The sequence below is a fragment of the Eubalaena glacialis genome, chromosome 3 (genome assembly GCF_028564815.1).
Source record: "Eubalaena glacialis isolate mEubGla1 chromosome 3, mEubGla1.1.hap2.+ XY, whole genome shotgun sequence".
In the NCBI taxonomy this organism is placed as follows: domain Eukaryota; kingdom Metazoa; phylum Chordata; class Mammalia; order Artiodactyla; family Balaenidae; genus Eubalaena; species Eubalaena glacialis.
Window position 1 is genome coordinate 62,011,167 of NC_083718.1, and position 24,494 is coordinate 62,035,660.

Here is a 24,494-nt window from a genome sequence, read left to right on the forward strand (position 1 = left end):
GAAACCTTGGTTATTTTCCTCTAACATTAGAAGCAGGTGGAGTTGGGAGACACTCAGGGATACCAGCGGTGGCCCTCCAGCCAGCCAGGGAAGGGTAGGGGGTGGCCTTCACTACTCAGATATGGTTTAGAGCCGTGAAGGCAATGCTGTTGCAATGGGGGAACCAAAGCACTGCCCATCTACGCTGTGCATTTGACAATCCATTTAGGTAATCTTTTATTTATAGGAAAATCAGGAAAATGGCCACAAGCAAAGCTAGAAAGCTGAAGAGTTTAAGTAAGCTTGCAAAGGGAGAAGGGGATTATTGTACAACTCTAGTTTTTGTGACCTTGAATGTTCGATCCCACTGGGTCATGATAGCATTTCTGGCTCCTTCCCATTTCCCTGGGCCAATCAAACGGAACTTGTATGGTGTGCATGGGCCGAAGAAGATGGTCAAAGCCAGGCGTGGATCCGTCAGGAGCAGAGAGCACAGGTTGGGCTTTGCATCGATATAGGTCAGGAGTTCATCTATGTATGGGATATAATCGGATTGTAAAGCTTTGCAGTAACACAAGCCAAACCTTTATAAAAGGAAGATTGGGATAAAGGGGAAGACAAAAAGATTAAATAATGATAACCTTAGAACAAGTAAAAGTGCCAGAAGTAAACAATGATGGTACAAAATTTGGACTGGCTTCTGTATTCTTCCCTCCATGCCCATAGCTGTCTAATGGTCTTACAGTATTATTTAAATACAAGGTGGATTCCTTGAAAATATAGTCTGTACATATGGTGCTCCAAATGCTGATAATGGATCTCGTATTACTTTAGTTCTGTTGTCAAATGATCAGCAATTTCTAGAAAAAAAGATTTTATATGATTTTACTATTCCTAAATCTTTCTAAAACTCAATTATTGCTTGATTTGTATAATGTGAAAAACCACAAAAATCATAGGGTGGAATTCCCTGTAATGCTGGTATTAATACCTAATATCATTGACTGACCTATGTGACAAAAGCTTTTACATCACATAGTTCTAATTAATGATTTATGTTATACTAGAATTCCGTAATGGAGATCAGGTCATATCCCAGGTTGAGGATGAAGAAGAGACCCCTAAAATGCTTTTATTATTTTGGTATTTAGCACTTTGACAAGGGTAGAACAACACTGAAGTTTGGAAATATATATGAATGAGAAAAGTGATGTTTCTTAAATGCAGTGATTTTAAAACTCTTTTATTCTGCCACAGAGACCCTTTTTTTTTTTAAGTGAAAATTTATATCAAAGTCTGAAACAGATAAACAGTAAAACAGATAAAACCAGAGATGTTTTAAGATTAGGAGTCAGGAAGGGGCAAGACTCCCTCTTCGCTGGCCATCTCCCTTCCATTATCCCTGGCCCTTGGTGGTAGCCAAAGAGCAGAGCACAAGTGGAGACCTCTCCTCTAGAGAAGGTGTCAATAAGCTTATTCTGCAAAAGGTTCTAGATGGTAAATACTTAAGGCTTTGAGGGCCATTATAGGGTCTCTACCTCAACTATTCAACTCTGCTGTTGTAATACGAAAGCAGCCTTAGACAATTTGTAAGTTAATGAGTGTGGCTGTGTTCTAATAATACTTTACTTATGTCACCGTGATTTGAATTTCATATAATTTCCACATATCAAAAAATCTTCTTTCCAATGATTTAAAATTGTAAACGAGAAAAATAGATAGTCGGTAGATTTGGCCCATAGGCCCTATTTTGACTCCTGCACTAGAGTAGTCATCTGAATAAAAACAATAGAGCTGAACACAGATTTTTTGAAGTGAATGAATGAGCAGAACTTTTTGGTGTCAGAGCAGATAAACACAACAGCTTGCCTGCTGAATATGGATAAAGGTATAGAATAGTATCTGGTAGATGAGGATTAATTATATTTTGGTTTAGAATCTAAACTCCATGTGGTACTAGATGACCATGGTCTAAAGTGATAGTCTGGGACATTAAAACCTCAATCTCCCTTTCTCTTCTCTCTCCTTAAACAGGCCTAGTTTTTTTTTTTTTCTTCTCTAAATCTCAGGTGCTTCTTTTTTCTCCAATGTAACTCTCACCTTTCTTTGCTATTGCTTTACCAGTTTTAGTTATGATTCAAAAAGAATGCATAGTACTTAACTTACCCACTGGGCTTGTTTTTTTTCTCTTGCATTAACTTCCTCTATCATGATGCTTGATGGTAATTTATTAACACCTGTAAAGCAAAACAAATAAAAAATGCAATTTAACTTTAGGTTTCAGTGGTTACTTAGCAGGTAAAGATACGTTACCACCGCTCATATTTTATTTTTAGTACCCAGCTAGTCATCTGTTCTTCTGGCAGAAATACTAGCAGCCTAAGTGGATGGCTGTGGTGATAAAGCCATCAGCTGAAGAGATAAGTATCAGAACATCTCACTACTTATTTGACGTGACAGACCCTCACAACTGGCTTGACTGAATTTTGTCATTCAATTGATTGAACTTTTTAATTTTAATTGAACCAGTTGATTCAGGCAAAATAACAGGTTGATATTTTTTGATCCATGATTTATCTTTTGTGCTGGTCACGACACAAATTCACTGTGATAGTGTAATTTGGTGAACAATAGATGACTTTGCTTTTAAAAATTCTGTGGTTTTAGATAGAACCTGGGGAAGGCCTCGAAATTTCCAGTATCCAAAATAATATGGCAAACTGAACATATACGTCCCGCTATTGCTCATGCACTTGCCTTTCAGGACCCGAACAGCCCATCGAGCTTGCGTTTCCCCTGTGGCTATCGTGGAGTCCAAGGGTTTGATGAGGCTAATAACAGCCACGGTTGGCTTTTGCAGATGTGCAGGGAAGATGTACTTTTTCAGTGATGCTTGGCCATCTTCAACTTTCACCACAGTCTCATCAAGGAAGGGGAAATCAAAGGTGTATCCAGTGGCAAAGACAATGATATCAATGGGCTCTTCCTTTGGGGTGTTGTTAAATACAACAGAGTTTTCCTTCACCTCCTTTATGCTTGGCTTGATGAGCACTTTCCCAGTGACGATACGGCCTGGGAGCTCATTATTTAGCACAGGCTCTCTTAGCTGTGTCCTAGACATAAACACGGATGGGGAAGAGACCTGCCAGAGACCAGTGCAGCCAACCCTCCCTCCTCTTTCCCTTCGTTTCATTCTGGGACTCTCCTCTCCATAAGGCAAGAGGTGCCAGTCTTGGGAGAAGTTACCTCTGTGGGAGTGGATTCATGAATGACCAAGAAGGATGATGGGATATGCTTACCATTTACCAGAGTTTAGAAGCCTGAGGAGAAAGCGGCCAGAGCTTTCTCTAACTCCTGCTTCTCTTGTTGAATTTCAGCATTCAGCTATCACTGTCACTTTAGAGATAGCTGAATGCTGAAGGACCACAAGGGAGACTGGGGACTTCTATATCTGCTGAGAACTGCCGGAAACTCTCTCCTCCTAGAAAGCAACTGTACAAGGAAAACTTGCATGTGTTTAAGAGGAATAAGGGCAGAATTATCTTTTTCTGCCTATGATTTTGGAATCACAAAACAAACACTTGGCAAAATGATTTTAAGTAAGCCGAGCCATTTTTGGCTTATGGTGAACGCACAGAAAGAGACAATATGATAAAACGGAAGGAGCATTGGAGCAGGAGGTAGTAAGGGTGGCTTTGTGTCCAAATGTTTATACTTAGAGCTTGGGAAAGTCATTGGGTCCCTGTAGGCTTTCTTTTATTCATCTGTAAAATAGGGACACTAACATTTGCCATCCTTAGTTCATTGGGTAGGACGAAGAACACATGAAATAGTATATATTTAAGAACTTTGGAAATGATAAAGGATTAGCTAAATCTGAGAGAGAAGAGATTACAATTCCTCAGGCTCCTGTTATATATTCTAGGGTTTATGGGATTAAATAAAATTCTTTATAGCTGCCATTCAGGCTGCCATTCTAAAACTTATGGTAGAAAAAGCTCTAGTGAAAAGAGTTAAACCCCTAAGAGGCCTGGAGTTAAGAAGTAGAACAGGGTAGGAATAAAAAAGGAAGGAAAAAATGCAGGGAGAGAGCAAGGTATACGAGAGAAGGATGAAGAGAACCAGAGGAATGAAGTACATGTAATAGGAAGGGGGCTGCCTGCCATCACTTGTGGCTTGGGTACCACCTGATCCCTGCTGGTGCAGAGTGGAATCCGGAGGAAGATCAGACAGGATCTCCAGGCTGTGGTGCCACCCTGGTAATGGAATGTCATTGTACAGACTCAATGAATGAGAAAGTAAAACTGTTGGTTCTTGTTAATGGGATAAGTCATGGGTTGTAACTGAAAGAACAAGACTGAAATCAAGGTCATCTTGACAAGGAGAAGGCACTGCCCTTAGAGAGACATGGGGAAGGATTCAATTTTTCCAACACAGTGGAACAAGCAAGTGTGTTGCTTTTGTCAGAAGAGTCATAGACAAATTATTCCCTTTTGATTGCTGCAGCTGAGGTTTATATAACTTGCCAAGGTCACAGAGCCCACTTAGTACTAAATGAGCCCCGGCAAGTGACCGAACTTCCCTAAGCCTTAGCATACCCACCATGAAAGGGAGGTTATACTACTTACTTTAAAGGACTGTTGACAATTATGTATTACATAATTTCACTTACCAAGCACTCAAAAACAGTTAGCTATTAACTGTTTAAATTAAGTAATTTAAGTAAGCAAATTAGGTAATTGAATTTAATTAAATTAATTAAATTAAGTAATTTGTATGAAAGTTTCCTTCACATTCAGTCATGTTGTCACATTATTGCCTGGTTTGGATATGCCACTGGAAAGATCGAGGCCCCTTCTCCCTAACAGCTCTCAGCAGACACTCCATATTTACCTGTCTTCTGGTATTAAGCCATAATTTTCATGATTGAACCAGCTGTTCATCCTTCTCGCTATCAACCAATTCACAGTTGGAGTTGGGAGAGAATTTCTGAACATGTTCTGAAATCACGTCACGAACACCATGTCCCATGGGTAGCCTGAGTCAAAGACCTGGCTGATCACCCACGCCCCTCCGGTGGTGCTGAGGAACACCTGGAAGAAATCCAAGAGGTCACTCAGTTTGACACAGTGAACAGGGCTGGCTCTGCCAGAGATTCGAGAAGTTTTGTGAATTGAAAGGCACCAAAAAGTCGGCCACCCTCAAAATACATCCCTGACAAGACAGTTTGGACTCCTCTAACTCCCACTTTAAATTTATTCTTTTGAGATAATGGTTTGAATATCTAGAGTATTAAAATGCCTTAGAACATATTATTGAGCACTTTTTATCTGCCAGGCTCAGTGCTAGACACCATGGTGAATTATGTATTGAGGCTGGCTGTAGTGGGCTTAGAATCTCATGTGAGAAGACAGTGAACAGGTGATAACAACTTTGTATGCTAATAATTGTAAATGAGAACAGGGCATGGATGCAATTGAAAGTTGTCCGCAAAGGGTTTTGACACAAACCATTGTTAGAACTGACAGTAAAATTCAGTAATACAACTAGTTTTGGTGGGGGTTTTTTTGTTTGTTTTTGTTCTTTTGACAGATTATCTGGCTACTTGAGTTTACCTGCTGACCGAGTTCACTAAGCTAATAGTTGTTCTGGTACCTATACAATAAGGAGTTGTCTGTATTACTGTTTAAAAATAAAAAAAAATTCGTCAAAAATCTGTTGCTTTGCAGATACAAAACAACCGATTTAATACGTGGTTTTTCTCCCAACAAACTGGGGCATCCACAGCTGTGGGGTGACCACAGCTGCAGTGTTAGTGTTTTTATTATACATCTGTTTGACCTTATAACATGATGGAGCAGCATGGTGGCAAGAACTATGAGCACATCAGTGATTCTGACATTAGACATATTTGCACCTGCCTCTCTTTGTCATGATTCAGAATCGGATATGGCATTTTGGTAGATATGAATTATATCCTGAAGCAAGGGGAGTTTCTTTGTCGATATAGAAATGATGTGTGCCGAAGCATGATCACATGTGGTGGTCATCGTGGATAGACCTGTGTTAATTTTTGCTTCAGAACCTCCTTTGCCTTCCTTTAGGATAACTCCACCAAATTGCTAAGTCTCTCCAAATCAATCAATCGAGTTCCTTTTTGAAAATTCCAGAAGGGAACACACTCCCAATTCTTTTTCTTCAGAGCTATTTCCACTCTTGCAATTATTGATCTAATTATTTATATTTATTTATTTGACATCTGTTTTCCCCATGAGTATATGCTCTATGACAGAGGGGATCTTGTTTGATTGTTCTGTTTTCCAGTGTATCCCCCATGCCTGGCATAACATTCGGTATAGTGGAATTCAACAACAAATATTGATTTGTTGGCTGAATGGCTCTCAATGAGTTTATAGCATAGTTGGAAAGAAAATACATACCATAAAAGGTAATTAGCAATACTAAGAATTAAAAGTGCCGACCAAGGGGTTTCCCTGGTGGCGCAGTGGTTAGCAATCCGCCTGCCAATGCAGGGGACACGGGTTCGTGCCCCGGTCCGGGAAGATCCCACATGCCGTGGAGCGGCTGGGCCCGTGAGCCACAACTGCTGAGCCTGCGCGTCTGGAGCCTGTGCTCCGCAACAAGAGAGGCTGCGACAGTGAAAGGCCTGCGCACCGCGATGAAGAGTGGCCGCCGCTCGCCACAACTAGAGAAAGCCCTCGCACAGAAACGAAGACCCAACACAGCCAAAAATAAATAAATAAATAAATAAATTAAAAAAAAAAAAAAGTGCCGACCGAGGAGTGTAAATTACAATTATTACATAAATTCATACTAGCGAGAGATCATTTTGTCTTGGGTTGAGGTATCTGGGAATGTAAATTAAATTGTAATAAAAGAGAAAAGGGCACTGCAGAAGGGAGGGGTATGGTGTGAACAAAGAGGAAAAGAGAGACTTGAGAACTGGAAAGGGCACAGAGTAGACCTGTCAGCGTGCAGTTGATGATCATGTGGGAAAATAGTGTGGGATAAAGTTAAAATGGCAGATTTGGACCAGATTATGGAGACCCCTATAATGCAAGGCTGATACATCTGCAAATTGTAATTTTTATTTTTTTAGGTAAGGGGGAGTTAGTTTTTTTTAACATGAGTGTCATAATGAGAGCAGTCTTTTCAGAGGATTTGCTTGTTGGTGGTTGGGGGTCTGGATGGATTGTTGTGTGTGGGGGGATGGACTGGGGTAGGAGTGCAGCTCAGGGTAGAATTAGGAGCTGGGGTTTTGAATGGAAGAGACTAGGATTTGAGGACTGGCTCTATCACCTGCTGGTGGTACGCCTTTAGGCGGGTCATTTAACTTCTCTAAGTCTCAGTTTCTTCATCTGTAGTCAATGATACTAGTACCTACTTTGTGGCTTGTTCAATTGCATTTAGTGCCATTTTTGGCACAGAGTAAGCAAGCCCAATAAATATTGACTATTTCCATAATTATTATTAGGAGGACAACGCAATAGACTCAGTGGGAGGTGGTATGGACCTGATGAGAGTGGTGGCAATCAATAAGGAAAGGAAGGAGCAAATGGGAGATCTTAGCAAGAAAAATTGCCAGAATTTTCTGACCTATTGGACTGAGTAAGAAACAGATGTCCCCTGTAACTCTTTTTGACTGGGAAAATGACAAAAATAGGAAGTCAGAGAAGTTGGATTTGGAAGAAAAATGACACCTGGAATTCACAGTAACATTTATGAACATTCAAGAGAAAAATACCTAAAAAAATCTGTTTAGTGTATGTGTGTGTGTTTTAGGAATTTTTCTTTCCTTTCATCAGTTATCATGGTGTCAAATACTGTTTCCCTGAGGCATGTGTCTTAAGATAAAGCTCCTCATTAGGTAACATCAAGAATGATACCTTCTTTGCCGCGTGGCTGGCCTCCACAGCAATGTCTGTGCCAGAATTCCCCATTCCAATCACAAGAACTCTCTTGTCTCTACATATATCTGGATGTTTATACTCTCAGCTATGAAAGTACTGGCCTTTAAAAGTATTTATACCTATAGAAAAAAAAAAAGAAGTCAAATAGAAAATTTATAAGACTAGTGAATGAAACATACATGTTATTCAGTTAACAAAATCCTTTTGACAGATGATTTAGGTTGTTTTCATAGCATACTCAATTTTAAGAAAATCTGAAACATGAATACATAATTTTACAAGGTGCAGAAATTAATGGGTGATTATTTATTTAATGGAAATACTCCATCTCAGTAGATAGGTCTCTAGTTTTACTTACTAGATGATTACTAAGTTAAAATATCATGGCACTATAAAAAAATTTTCCCCCCAAACCATTGTGGAGTTCAAGGTTTTGGAGCATAAGCCACCCATAATCCTTGCTTTGCCCTGCAATAAACCTTTCTCTAATCAAAAAAAAAAAAAAAAAGAAATCATGGCATAAAAACTTATTAAACTAAAGTGTAAGAAGTCATTACCTTTCAAAGTCTGACAGAAATCAATGGGACAGAAGTATTCTATTTACTAATATTTGATCTATATAGAACTTTTCACAAGTAAGGAGCAAGAGCAGAGAAGTTAAAGGGAACTATAAGTCAGTGCTTCCAAACTATTCAGCAGGCTTTTTTGGATACCCGTTATGTTCCTGTCACTGTGCTAGATGACATGGGAAATAAATAAAAATATGGTCCCTATTTGAAAAGATCCTTGTGGGTTCATCTTGGTGACTGACAGTAACTCAAGCTGGGTTTGCTGAGTCAGCCAGAGTTGGCTCAGAGAAAAAGGGATTATGTTAGTTACACTGGGATTAGAGCTGCTGTTCCAGCTAGATATCTCAAACAGTTGACGCCAAATCTCATTGAAACATCAGATGTGTTTGGAGAGTTTTGGAAAATACTCAAGGTTGTGTAACACAATCAAAAGTAATACGTCCTGTACAAAGAACCTTTTTTTTTTTTTTTAAGAAAATGTGATAAGACATCTAGATTCTCAGGGGATGAGTATGGATGCTGTGGCACGTAGCCTTACCAAGGCCCAGTAGCTCTTTACTTCATCTTAATTCATTAGAAATCTAACATGAATCTCAGTTAGAACCCAACCATAATCTAGATCATTTAGAATTTAACAATGATGCAACCAAGTTTAAATATTAACTCAGCACAGGGACCCAATCTGGATCCAAGAACTGCCAGGAAGGGAGAGCCGGACAAGTTTAATGAGAATAATAGAATTATCCCTGAATGTTAGATTATCTTAGATTCTCACTGGATCAGGCTGTTTTGGACCACAAATGGACAAAAATGAGACTCTGTAGCTGAGTCTTCTACCAGGCTAATACTTTCCCCACTTATATTACAGGAGAACAGAGCAAGAACTTTTATTAGGTGAAGTAGTTGTGTTAGTAAACACAGCTGAATGTATATGGTATCTGAATTAATAAAATTAGTTACCTTGGGAAGTATAACTTATATATTTATTCCAGTATAAATTATATATTTATTCCAGCTGTAATACTTATTATTTTTACTAAGACATTTTGGAACACCTTTTATGGACTTGCCTCCAGAACTCATGACATGCATTTTTGAATAACTTCAATGAATTTAATTTTTGTAATGGTTAGCAACTACCCTAGGGAGTATGTACAGACCATGCAAGTCTGCTGTGGGGCAGAGAGGGAGATGGTGAGATCTGGAGGACTCCATTTCAAGTCTAAAGTCATGAAATTTTAGTGCTCAAAGGCTCCTTAACAATAATTTAGCCACGGATTTTAAGTGACCAATTGGTAGTGGCTGGTAAGATGGATATTGAGAAGGACGGCAAGTACTGTAGAGTTCTTTTTGCTTGATTTATGATGTATGCTATTGGGTAAGGTGGTCCAAACCCCTCAGTTTCTAGTAAAGAAAACAGAGGCTTAGAAAGGTTAAGTGGAAAGCCCAAGATTATATAGCTTGTTAATTGTATAACCTAGAATGTATACCTCCAGGGTCCCAAGCTCATCCTATTTAAACTGGGTACATTGACCCCATTGCTTTCAAGGTATGTTTTATCCTAATCTGACCTGACTTGAGTAACATCTGGGGAGCAGATCCAGGATCATTGGAGGTACATGAGTTTGTTGTAAAATGAGTATTGCTATCACTCCAGGTCATATGTAGATGTGATTCCTCCACTGGACTCCTATAAAACTCTTTTCATGCAGGCTATGTGTTGTCTTATCCACCTCTGTATTCTTAGCATCTTGTGCAATATACTGTAGGTGCCGAATAAATGCAGTGTACTCTCTATGTCATGAAATTTTCCGGATTCTTGGAGTGATCCTGTACCAGGTACTCCTTCCTGGGAGTCTGGAGTACCTTGCCTGCTCAGGGATTTTTCTCTGTAGGCAAGAAAAGGGTGGGGTGGTAAGAGTTCATTGTTGAATGTGTTCAAGCAGAGGCTGTTGAGTCTTTCTCAGGGATGGTGAAGAGTTTCCTGCACCAGGAAGAAGACTGAACTGCATTCCAATTCAATGCTTATAGTCTATGGCAGTTTTCAGGATATGCTTTGTCTTAACTTGACCTGACTTGAGTAACCTCTGGGGGCAGACAAAGGATCATCAGAGGTACGTGGGTTAATTGTGAACCAAGCCTTGGGATCACTAGAAGTCATATTTAGATGACTCAGAGAAAAATTTCCTAAAGTTTTAACTTTTTGAATCCTTTACTGCAGATGAAATAAACCAAACCATTGAATTTTCTATTCCCTCTGAGTTGTAATCCAATTGAAATTTGACATAGATTACCATGAATCATGGTTACAAAAGCCAGATAAAGAAACTGAGACACAAAGATGTCTTAACTTGCCTCCTAAGGCTCATGCCCCTACTGACTATTAATCCAGTGCCATAAACCTCTGATCTAGGTAATTGCTATGACTCATAGAAACAAACAAAAATCAAGTTACTTTTTCCTTTATTCACCGATTGACCTCTGTGGCCTCTACACTCATCTTTGTCAATGCACCACTGCTGAGGCTCACAACTTGTCTAGGCCTCCCAAGTCTTAGAAGACTTTCTGAGTGCTGCCAGTCACTTAGGGAGGGACACTGGACTTCAGTGAAGCATAAAACTGCTTAGTAGTTATTCATTCTTCTCTTTGGTACTCATAAGTTGTTTGAAACAGATGAAAGCCAAAAACTGGCCAGATAGTGCTGGTTAGGGAAAAAACCCTCTTACCTCACAACTTTAACTGTTTAATGGAGGAATCAATAGGAATTTATTTCCAGACCAATCCAGTGTAAGGATGGCTCCCATGAGACAAACTAAGGTCAGTTGCAAAAAAGCCTATACCTGGAAAGGAGTCCAGTGGCAAATATGGGTTAGTAAGAAAATTGGTGCAGACCATGACAGCATCAAAGATGGCTGACTCTTGCTTCCCTTCATGCAGAGTGACTACCTCCCATTGGGCGGTAACAGAAAAATCTGGGCGTTTAGTTACACTGCAGATTTTAGTCTGAAAAAAGAATCATAGACATGGTTAATAGTTTTCAAGTTTCCAGTAAGGGCCTGCTGGCTGACGTGCCAATTGACATTTCAAATGTTCTAGAGCACAGACGAAACATAATTAATAAGCAGAACCCTAGAAATCAAATTGGACTATCAGATTGATCGTAATTTCCTGATAGAAGTATTCTAAGCTTCGAGTTGTAGAGGGGTATTTAAGAGTGGTGGTGTGGTCCAGAATTTTTAAGTGATTTCCTCAAATTCTCACAGTGAGTGATAGAACCAAGATTATGACTTAGGTCTTTCTATGTTTTTAAAATTATTTTTCTGTTATGTATAGTTCTCGTATACAACAGTTCCTTTACAACAGCTCCTTTAATAGAAACATGGATAATATTGAATATATAATTGAAAATATAAATTTGGTCCCAAGTATCTTAGTTTATGAAAGGTCTTATAGACTATGATGTTGAAGTTTTCCCAGATCTAGAGAACTACTGAAAAGTGCTAACTTTATGGCTGAATTTGTTGGGAGTTGTCTAAATTTCAAATACAGTTGATTCTTGAACAATATGGGTTTGAACTGCGGCGGTCCACTTATACGTGGATTTGTAAAAATAGTAAATATTACAATACAACAGGATTTGTAGTTGGTTGAATCTGTGGATGTGGAACTGTGGATACAGAGGCACCTGGGAAATGGAGGAAATGGGAATTTTCCACTGTACAGAGTTGGTGCCTCTAAACCCCCGTGTTGCTCCAGGGTCAACTGTGGTCTATTTTTGTTCTCATGGAGTACATGTATATCCATGGGTACTAGATTCTGATTCAGAAAATATATAAAAGAAATTTACAAGTCAAGTTTAAAAGCATAAATGAGCCACTGACCAAGAGACTTTGCTGCCTTGCTTTCCTCTTCAGTTTTCAAAGAAGACAGACTTCTCAAGTCCCTCCTAATGGTTCACTGTCTGCTTTATAATATTTGAAGTGCTTGTTGGGTTCTACATTTGTATTAGCAATTATCTTTTTAAAATATAAACTTTCAGTTAATTAAAAAAACTTTCAAAATAAATTTATTTTTATCTTGAAAATAGTGTGTTCATCATTGAAAATTTGGAATGTATAGAGAGGAAGGAAAAACAAAACCTCTTACAGACAGCTGCTGTGTGTACTTTCTTAAAACTCTGGTGAACATCTAGTTTTTTAAAGTTATTTTAAAACAGGCTTGGGAAACAGGTAGTAAAGGAAATGCTTCAGACTTAGAAATTCTGATGCATTAAATATATTTTTTGTGGATTATATCCATTGACTATGGTAGTGTTTTATTTTTATTCTGTCCCTTGGAAAATAAGGAAATGGGATGAAATATTCTTTGGACAACTGGAGTACTTTTATTTTTCTCCAGTTTTATTGAGATATAATTGACATATAACACCGTAAAAGTTTAAAGTGTACAACCTAATGATTTGACATATGTGTATATTGTAAAATGATTACCACAATAAGTTTAGTTAACATTCATCACCCCACATAGTTATCATTTTTTGTGTGTGTGATAAGAACTTTTAAGATCTACGCTCTTAGCAACTTTCAAATATACAATACAGTACTGTTAACTATAGTTACTATACTGTATATTGCATCCCCAGAACTCATTTATCTTATAACTGGAAGTCTATTACTTTTGACTACCTTCACCCATTTCCCTTCCCCATCCCCCATCTACTTCTGGCAGCCATCAATCTATTCTCTGTTTCTATGAGTTTGTTTTCTTTTTTTGATTCCATATAAGTGAGATCATACAGAATTTGTCTTTCTCTGTCTGACTTATTCCATTTAGCATAATGCCCTCAAGGTTCATCCATGTATTTGCAAGTGACAGGATTTTCTTCTTTATTTACCAAGGTGGAATAATATTCCATTGTCCTATCTATCTATCTATCTATCTATCTATCTATCTATCTATCTATCTATCTATCTATCTATCCATCCGTCATCTATCACATTTTCTTTATCCATTTATCCATCAGTTGTTTCCATGGCTTGGCCATTGTAAATAATGCTGTAATGAACATGGAGGTGCAGATATCTCTTCGAGATAGTGACTTCATTTTGATCAGGAGTACCTTTAAGGTTGTGAATTTGAATCTTATATGGTACTTGTTTTGGTCAATCTTTCCATTCATGTTACTTTCTCTGTGTAATTCTCCATGAATTCCTTACCATCCCCATCTCTGATAGGGAGGGTAATAGAAGGGAAACACATGGATTTTCATGTGTTTCTTGCAGAGGAAGGAAAAAAGGAAGAAAGAAAGAGGAGAAAGAGGTTATATTTATTTGCCTTTGTCCTTCTACCTACCTCCTGTCTCTGTCCTTTGAAATGGGAAGGGAGGTGGGTATGGCCAATGAGAAAATATCAAAGATTTTTCTATTCCCTAAGATATCTAGAAAAGATTTCCTTCAAATAGTGACATTCTCTTGTGTATAGGCCAGTGCACACATCCATTCATATAAAGGGATAGTAAAAAGAGAGTACCCAGGAGCTGATAGAAAGTTCTCAATATCCCTGTGTACAGGCATTTGGCCCAAACTGAAAATCTAGTTTGACATTTTTAAGGTCCATTTGGATACTTGGTTGTAAGCATTGCAAACTAAAAGTTTATACATACGAATCCTTAGACAAAGTATCTCCAGATTTACTTAGGGTGATTGTAAGTAAAAGGGGAAAAGGAATCCAACCTGGTGTCAGCAATCTTGCCAGTTCATTATCTCATGTACAGAACCTAGGGTAGAGAGAGAGAATAGAAAATAGGTAGGAAACACTTCCTGACTACTAACTGATGTTTTGTGCCTTTCTTACCCTGAATTGAATGCATTTCAGAAGGTTGAACTGGTTTGCATACATTTTGAGATATTCCAGGAATACAGAATTTTTTTTTTTAATAATTTGTTTCTTTGAATTCTTTTTTTTTTTTTTTAAACATCTTTATTGGAGGAATACAGAATTTGACACATAGTTTGGATAATCTTCTGGGAATGGAAAGTCTGGGTAACAAGACATCTCCTTGCAGCTGTTGGAAACCACGGACTTGTAGAGGCTGGATCTGCCTTCTTCAACATGTTCCTGTACAAACAGTGCATGCACATGAGTGTGTATGCATGTGTGCATGTGCATGCACACACATGAAATGGATGTTAATTTTTAAACATAGAACCATACAATTTACGTATGCTACCTGCTACTTCCTAATGGAATTTGCTATCCTGCACTTACTTGAAATATGATGAATATTGGACCCCACTATGAATATCATGATCAGAATTACAGTTTCATTTATTACATGCTAACAAACCTGGGATAAACTCACCTGTCCGGATTCACACAGTATCACCACAAAATACAGGAGAATATGGAAATACACCAGAGCCAGGAAGTAGTATCTAGACGATGAACGATTGCTTTGGTTTCATGAGGTATTGTTGAAAGGATTATGGAGAAAGAGGGTTCAGATTATGAAGGATTTTGTATCTGAAGTTAAGGAATTTGAATTTCATAGAAATTCATGGAAGTGATTCATATTAAATTTTGAAAAGATAATTCTGGTTCTACAAAAGATAACTTAGAGGGATCCGGAAAGGAAGGAAATGAGGCTAGTTAAGAACCTGAAACACAAATCCATGCGATTGCCAATGAGGGCCAGAGCAAAGGCAGTGGCAGTTGAAAATGAGAGACATGGGATTTGTTAGGTAGCAGAAAGGTAGAATGCATCGGATTGTGAAATTGTTTGGATTTAAGGTTTGGGAGAGGAAGCAGGTCAAAGGTTTCCAGATTGGACAACTGTGAGCATGGCAAAACACTAAACAATTTCCCACTCCAGTTTTGACTTGGGTAACTAGCAAACAGCAACATCTCAGACAACTACCACGAGATTGAGTAGTGGGCAGTTTTAGTTATTCATTTAGGTATGTACATTGCCTCTGTCTTTTAGATGTATTATAAAGAATTGTTCTAATTTCAGTGGGAAAGTCCTTAGTATTTTAATATTGTTTACCATCTTGTATACCTATAGTTCTTTTTTCCTGTGAAACAAAAATTATTTTATTTGTGTGAACGAGTAGAAACGTGAACATAAACCTCACATGTGGAGAGGACTTACTTTGTTCCCTCAAAAGGTTTGAGTCTAGATCTGCATGAAATATGTAGTGATAACAGAAAATAAAATTATAAACATACCTTTGTAGTTTGAATTAATGATACCGATCTCACCAACTGATGAGTTCACCTTATCTTGCTTATTTGTGACTCCACATCTGACAGTCCCATTTATCCAGAATAAATCTAGAAAACTGGAATCTAAATGGCTTCTGAGAAAGATGACTATTTACATCCTGATCTTTCATTCTGTAGGAAGATCTAAAGCAGTGCTACTCAAAGATGTAGGGACTTCCCTGGTGGCACAGTGGTTAAGACTCTGAGCTCTCTATGCAGGGGGCCCCTGTTTGATCCCTGGTCAGGGAACTAGATCCCACATGCATGCCGCAACTACAACTAAGAGTTCGCATGTCTCAACTAAGACCCGGCACAACCAAATTAAAAAAATAAAAATAAAAAAAAAAAAGAAGCAAAGAGGTAGTCAGCAGAGCCAGACCGATATGAACTTTTTATTACCAGTCTATGACAATATAAGTACAGAAGGTGAGAGTAAGCATCTCGAAACTTTTATAGCAATAATTTGACATTGCTCAGTATCCAGGCATGTGGACTCCTTCATGATGAATGGGACATAGATCAGTCTTGGTTTTGTCTAAGTCACGTGATGAGTTGTGTGGGATTTGAACTGAGTACTAGTAATGCGGGTAAGACTACATTACAGTGTATGACTTTTTTTTTTAATTACTTAAAAAAAATTATTTATTTATTTTTGGCTGTGTGTGTCTTCGTTGCTGCGTGTGGGCTTTCTCTAGTTGCGGTGAGCGGGCTTCTCATTGTGGTGGTTTCTCTTGTTGCGGAGCATGGGCTCTAGGCGCATGGGCTTCAGTAGTTGTGGCACACGGGCCCAGTAGTTGTGGCTCGCGGGCTCTAGAGCACAGGGTCAGCAGTTGTGATGCACGGGCTTAGATGCTCCGTAGCATGTGGGATCTTCCCGGACCAGGGCTCGAACCCGTGTCCCCTGCATTGACAGGCGTATTCTTAACCACTGCGCCACCAGGGAAGTCCCCAATGTGTAACATTTTCAGGTTAGTTTGAAAACTGTTTTCCAAAAGTGCATAAAAGCTATAATTATTTTCTTTCATTGAAAGATAATTGATATTCGCTTATAATTTTACAGAATAAATGATCAGAACTGACTACTGATAAAGGACTGAAGTTAAATTTTAAAAATACAGCACTACTTGCTTCATTTTGGATAGCAGTTAAAAAAATGAATATCCTGAGCTTGCTGAGGTTTCTTTAAAATCTTTTCTTCCATTCCATTCTCATATTCTGTGAGCCTCATTTCTCTACTATGTGTGTTGTTAAGCAAAATTTAGAAACAATTTAGATATATGTTATCTCTTGGGACGAGTGCTCTCATTCATCCAGCCCAGATTAGATAAAATGACAAACAAGAAGCAAGCTTAATTATCACATTATAAACCTTAAGTATTAATATGTACAATGTGTAGTGAAAGTGTGCCTACAGGTGTTTAATATGGAGAACTGGTATTTCACACATATGGTTTTGTTCAGCAAAAAGTTACAAGTGTAATAGTGATTCTCTATAGTAATTGCCTTGTGCACACTTTCAAAGAAGTTTGAATTTATGTTTTGACATTTTTCTTTGTTTCATTTTCACCTTTCTAATAGTTCATTTTGTTATATTTTACAAATATGATGGTCTATAATTCCTTGGAAATTAAAACAAACCTGATTCTTCTCCACAGTTTGAGAAGCACAGCTCTCTAGATTTGTGCTTCTAAATCTTGTTAAGAATTGCTTGGGGAATCTTATTAACATGTAGATGCTGACTTAGTAGGTCTGGGTGAGCCTGAGATTCTGTATTTCTCACAAGCTCCCATGCAGATGCTGCTGGGTCACGGACCACGCTTTGAGTAACAAGACTTTAGAGCTGTCTTGCCCGATAGGAATGTGATGCAGGCCACACATGCACTTTAAAAATTTCCAATAGCCACATTAAAAAAGGTAAAAAGGAACAGATGCAATTAATTTTAATGGTATATTTTATTTTACTCAATATATCCAAAATTTTATAATTTCAACATGTAATCAATATAAAAATTATTAATGAAGTATTAAAACTTTTTTCTCATATTAAGTCGTCTAAATCTAGTATATATTTTACACATCTGAATCCAAATGCTAAATTTTCACTTGAAAAAGTGGATTTACATACCCAAATTGTTAACAAATACACTTAAAAATTCTCCAATAACTGAATTGAGTATTGGTTTTAAAATTAAAATGAATTAAAACTAAATTAAATAAAAAATTCAGTTCCTTAGTCGTATCAACTGCATTCCACAGTTACATGTGGCTGGTGGCTACCTTATTGGACAACACAGATTTAGAACATCCTTAAACTTGAAGCCAGGTATTAGAACTTTAGTGCTGGTTTGGTGTAGTTAAAAGCAATCAAGTTTCCTCTGGGTTATAGGAAAAAGAGAATGGGAATAGCTTTAAAGAGCTGTAATATTGAGAAGTGAGAGCAAACAGAAGGGGAAGAAACTATAGTAAAAGGAGAAAAACATCAGTTATAAACATTCTGGGGTCAGTTTGTGTATGACCAAAGCTCCCTCACTTTTCTCTGGCATCTGAGAGCATCACATTGTAAATAATACTTTGTTAAAAGCGCCAATTTCTAGTTAACAACAATAAAAGGCTCAATTTGGAATACATACTGTTAAAAGGGGAGTAGAGATGTGCATAATATCATGTTGTAAAGATTTCCATAAAAGTAGTTCAAAAAAATTAAAAACATTTTATAATGGCATGTTTAAAAATCAAAGAGTAGTAGAGACTCATTGGAATTGGATAAGTCAGGGAACCATGGGGACCTTAAAACAAATGATACCACAAACAAAAATAGAAAAAAAAAAAAAGCAACTCTGCTGTGCAAAATTTTGGAAAATAATTGTAAAGGCAGGCAGAAGAAAACCTTACAGGAAACACTGAAGCCTAATGTGAAGTAATGTATCACAGATGCCAGCTGAGGAGAAATTGTAGCTTAGTATGGAAACCTGGCCTTCAGGATGGAATCCAACACCACTTTGCTCTGTCTCTCTTTCCTCCCACTGATTGTTTCTCCTGGTAAAATACAAGGTCTGGAGTGTTTCAGATATATACAGAGAGTATGAGTCCATGCCACTTCTGAATGGGGTTTGCAGGTCCTGAGCCCTCCCCTCCAGTGTTTGCCTCAGTGAATAAACTGCCCCAGTGACTCTCAGGCCCTGCTGGGACCCCCGGCTGCAGGCACTCTTGGCATTGTCTCTGTGTGTGTGCCAATTACCCTCTGTGTGGCACTCTGTATGTGGAAGCACATTTTTCCTGAGAATTGATGGGGGCACTTAGGGGAAAGATTTTTGTCTTGACGGTAAAACTGAATGAGAGGGGAAGGGAGATGGATTGTACAGAGGGGAAAAATAATAAAGGCAAGAATGGAGGGGTTTCTGGCTTCCTGGTCCACTTGGTCCTGCAATACAATGGGAAAGACATCATATTCACTAGAATACTTCATGGGATTCCATGGACAGTCCAGGATTTGCCTGCCCTTATTCCTGAGCTGTGGCACAGACTCTGGAAATGCATGGAGTATAGTTCTTGTCAGCACAGACCACGGAGTCAGACAGCCTGGGTTCATATTCAAGCTCTACATTTTTAGCTGGGTGACCTTGGGAATTTTCTTAACCTCTCTGTGTCCCAGTTCCCTCTTCTATAAATAGGAATAACAATACTACATATCCCCTAGGATAAAATGAAATGATAGTTCTAATGCATTTAGAACAGTGCCTGGTAAGCTCTCAAAAAATGTTAACTGTTACTTGTAATATTCTTCTTCTACAATTACCGTGGAAATTTACTTTCTCAAGCTTTGTGTCCTCCAGAGAGGATTATAGGCAATGGGAAGAAACCTTTGTCAGGTCAGAGGTTTCTCCTTTCTCATTTAAAAAATAGATATAAAATGATAATAAAAGCCACTCCTATATAGATACATAGAGACATTCTCTCAATGCACGACATTCACAGCTCTTGTTCTTTTTGTTTTTTGGCTGCGTTGGGTCTTCGTTGCTGTGTGCGGGCTTTCTCTAGTTGTGGCGAGTGGGGGCTACTTTTCATCGCGGTGCGCGGGCTTCTCATTGCGGTGGCTTCTCTTGTTGTGGAGCCCGGGCTCTAGGCGCGTGGGCTTCAGTAGTTGCAGCACGCAGGGCTTAGTAGTTGTGGCGCACGGGCTTTGTTGCTCCGTGGCATGTGGGATCTTCCCGGACCAGGGCTCGAACCCATGTCCCCTGCATTGGCAGGTGGATTCTTAACCACTGCGCCACCAGGGAAGTCCAGCTCTTGCTCTTAAGAACAATTATTTCCTTCTTTTCTTCTCCTTTGAACAGCCGGAACACATTTTACTTTGTCACCTCCTCTCCCTATGGAGAGTCAGACTGTCTACAATCTGTCCACAGTCTGTAGATCTGTTTTCAGATCTACAGCACAGGAGAGCTGTGGAAACCTCAGAGGAGATTTGAGGAACCCCCAAGAGGTTAGGGGCCTGTCAGGTGTATCCCCTCCAAGACAATATGAATTCAATAAATGTTTGTTTAATATATGAATAAAAGGAAACCTACTAAGATTACTGAACTTTTAGAAATAAGGCTTTTAAGAAGAAGTAAAATGGTACCCAATTAACAAATCATTTCAGCCCCTGTAAGAATCAGGCTTAACGTGCCTAGAGAAGAAATAGCTGAAGAAGAATTCCGTAGTGATTTAAGGGGGTGAAGTATTACATTTCATCATTGCCCTCACTGAATCTAAAAATATGTGGTGCATAAGGCGCATAGTAGGTGCTCAATAAATGTGGAATAAGTGAAAGGATACATGTGCAGAAGAAAAGGCCTCGATGTGCATAAGGAAGCACGTCATTCCAGGGAGGGTTATTGCTACAGAGATGTGATGGGTGAAGCAGAATGTGTTTCTATCAGCATAGTATAATTACTTCTAGAGGATGTCAGTGTGGTTCTACATTAAGGCTATTTCTCAAGGCTCCTTCCTATACTAAAATTCTCTAGGAGTAATATTAGTTATGAGTGACAGAACAATTCCTGACATTTTAGTTCTTCAAGTATTCCTCTACAATTGAGATAATCAGCCAATAGCATTACTGTTCTAAGCCTCCCTTTCCTCTCAAGAGCCTGAGAGAGTTGGTTGTGGAACAGATGTTCCACACTTACCTCCTGCTGCCACTTGAGTTGGTGGTCACAGGTGGGTTCTTTATCAATGTATCCCTTTTCCTTTTAAACAATGCCAACCCCTGCCCCGCCCCAATGAAGGATGGACTTTCTTTTCCATTGCAACCTTTGTCTGCTTCCTCTTAGTTTAAGACTGGTCTGGAAGAGGCCAGAGTTATGCCCATGTGAGTATCAAATTAAGTGTAGTAGTTTATAATCTCTGTAATGTTGGGGGCATCTCTCTATTTGTAAATGGAAACCTTCTCCGTATGTGTTTTACTGGGTTTCTGCAGTTTGCCTGTCTATTTTTGCATTATGGCCCCTTTCACCCAGAACAGGCACTAAGGATCCCCCTTGTACATTTTCTGGTAAGCACAGCCGTTGCCTGAGCAAACGCTCTAATTCTGCAGGTTTTGAATGGGCCACTTGCTTTGATTGCAAAGACATCTCTAACAATCTTTCGTGGTGTGTGTGTGCGTGCGTGCATGTGTGTGTGTGTGTGTGTGTATCTGCTGGGGTAGAAGGGGGAAGGGATGTCTCTAGAAAGACCCAGGAGAGTCATAGCATGTTAGAGCTGGAAGTCCCCTTTAAGGTCACTTGGTTTAGAGATTTTTCAATCAGGCTTTAGAGGAATCTCAAGGTAGTACAGAGGTGCCTTAAAGAGGCTGCTGTGTCAAGAGAGGGCTGCTGAATGAAGGTGGGGATGGTTTTTCCTGCCTCCCAGAACCTAGCAATTTAGCTTTTATCTATTTTTTAAACTGACTCTGTATTCTTACTTTACAGATGAGGTAATGGGGACTGAAACAACTTGTTAATTGGGTACCATTTTACTTAGGCTACTGCTGGGTCACCCTCTTTCTCATCCTTTTGATGTCCTATCACGTGCCTCACAAGGGCCTCTATTTTTCTTTTTCCTTCCCCTCCTGTCTCTGAGAAAAGTGTGCCTCTCCACTTTTCCAAGGCAAATCCTTCCACTTGGGCCTGCAATTCCACTTCCTCCTTTTTCTGCCAGGATCTTGTCTCAATTTGGGCTTACATATTCAATCATTTCCTATCATCCAGATATTTTCTCTTTACCTGTAAACATATATGGGTCTCCCTATCATGCAAACAAAACAAACACAACAACAACAGAAAGACATCTTAATTCTGCTCATCATCCGTTGCTTTCTAAATTGAGTACGAATCCCTTGCCCAAACATTCAGCCACTGTCCTCCCCTTTCATTATTTCTCTTACAAGTTCCACACACACCAATAAGCTCTTTTTATTTTCCAAGCATGCCCAGTACTTTTTCTTTACGGTTTCCTCCCTGGCATCTGCCACTCAACCTCATTTGCCTGTTGAAATCCTTCAAAGTCCACCACACACCATCTCCTCCATGAAGCCTTTCTTGGCTTCCCTCAAGTGAATGTAATCCTGACCTCACTTAAATACCCATAGCACCGTTTCTGACTTACAAGATCCTGCCCTTTTCCCATCAGACTGACAGCTCCCTAAGGCAGGATGACTGTTTCTCATTTTTGTGTCCCTCACAGCGCTTTGTGCATAGGTGTTTGACCTGCCCAATCACACAGCCAGTTGGGCACAGCTGTATCTAGAACTCATTTCTCTTGGTTCTTACATCAATAGTTTTTTTTGTGTGTGTGTTAATAATTGGGTATCTGTGATTTATATGAGGAGCATTTTTGTCTGGTATGCCAAGGTCTCTGGGCTTACATTTTGCTTTGATTGAGATTACTGTAACCGAATAACTCTACTCTGGCAGTTTTATCCTGGAAGCTAACCCTCAACCCCAATGGAGTAGTAGTACTTATCTGGAATACTGTGTTAAGAAGGATTCTGAGGTTCATTAGGGGAAGGGTATAGTGTTTGATTAGCAATGTTTTCAATGGGCATGAGAGGCTAGAGTTATGGCATTTGTGTCAGGTTTCTGCTCCCCTTTCGGAATGTATGTGGTTTGAATCATGGGAACAGATGTTCTCTTTTCCCTAGGCCCCTTGGGGAGGTGTCTGTGCATTGACGGTCACATTTGGTGGTTGGACACATTTCAAGATATGCAGTTCTTCTTTATGTGAGCCAAGCTGGTCTATGCTGGGACTAAACTAGGAACCTTGGCCTCTCTGGAGCTTTGCTCACTGAATTAGAAAATAATTACTTTATTCCTGTTCCAAGTTCTAACCTTCTATAATAAGCGAATGCTAAGTGTTGCTTTCTCTTAGTCCCTTAGGACTCTGAGGCCAGGATATCTGACACCTTGCTCCTTTTCACTCTTCCTGAGTGAAAGGAGCACTTTCACTTTCTCCTTAGCACATTTAAAGCTCATGGAATATGTTCTTGCTCCCCTGAGAAGAAGGGAAATAGGAGGTTTGGGGAGACCTGATGCAAATGACTCCCTGGCTGAGCCGTGGAGCTCACAGGGTTTCAGTCGCCTCCAGCAGGACCCCTGTGGTTTCCCTGGACCCCAGGCCAATCAAGGGTGGTCTTTATAGTTGCCTTTCCTCCTACATCACCCCTTTTCCCTCTCCAATCCATACTGTAGTCCTGAGAATATTATTATTTTTTTTGCTCAGGCAACAAAAAAGTCTCCAAACTCCTCACATCCTTCACTTCTGATTGTTCTTGACATGGATTGGAATTGCCTGGACAGCAAGACCTTGAGTATAGGACTCATCCTACACTGAGTCTTGTGTCGCTTTACTTCAGATAGAGCAGAGCTGGAAAAAGAAGCATGTATAAGCAGCTCAGTCTTTCAGGCAGAGGCAGAAACTCCTGTGCTGTGTTTATACCTTTGCCCCCAACACTGGAGTCTCGTGCTTCTGACCCCCAGCTTCTGCTCCTGCCCTGAGTGTCCTGAGTTTTCCTGGCTTGTCCCAGCCACTCTATCCTCTTCTACCCTTCATAGGCATCTTTATTCCTCTTGGCCCCGGATGAAGTTTGCAAGGTGGCTGATGCACCTCCCACCCAAATTCAGGCTATTCCCTGCTTTTTTTTTAAAAAAAAATCATTTTCAATGGCCCTTTCTGTCCCCCTGTTTAGCAGATGTTTCTGGCGCCTATGGGCGCCAGCGCTTGTGGAAGAAATTCAATCTCTTTTTGCACCAGTCCAGCCCTTTTCCAACAGGCACACAACAAAGCTGTCGAAGCCCCACTTACGGTGAATCTCCACAGCCCCCCAAGGTCGTCGCTCCTCTCGAAGCAGGTGGGCTCTAGTCTTTCCTCCAGACAGCACTTGATGGAGGCCAGGCCACTGACCCCAGCTCCCACAGTTGCAACTCGCTTGGCCATGCTCTCCTGCGTGGGGACAATGAAGCAGAACCTTTTATTCCCATGAAAGCCCCACCCCATCCTTGGCTGCTCTAGCAAATTAGGAAAAAGAATTTGAAAGATTAAGGAATTTGCTCCATTCGAATCCTCTGTAGCTGGTCTCTGGTGTTGTGAATGTGAGAAGAGAAATGTTCAGGTCACTGGTTTAACCCTGTGCTTGGTATGTTCCCACCCCCCAACTCGGAGCTGGTTCTAAACTATAGTACAACTGTTGTCAAGACTGTAGCTTTTGGCAGAGTGGCTGAAATCGGATCCTTTAGTG

General features: G+C 39.6%; 1 protein-coding gene across 1 annotated transcript; it reads right to left on the minus strand.

The window, feature by feature from the left end:
• Positions 1–220: 220 nt before the first annotated feature.
• On the minus strand, positions 221–24,193 carry FMO1 (flavin containing dimethylaniline monoxygenase 1). Its single transcript, XM_061185723.1, is given in 10 exon segments — positions 221–563; positions 2,146–2,165; positions 2,167–2,216; positions 2,737–3,092; positions 4,873–5,072; positions 7,887–8,029; positions 11,320–11,482; positions 14,333–14,425; positions 14,474–14,596; positions 24,062–24,193. Coding segments are annotated over 10 exon segments (1,623 nt in total).
• Positions 24,194–24,494: the final 301 nt, after the last annotated feature.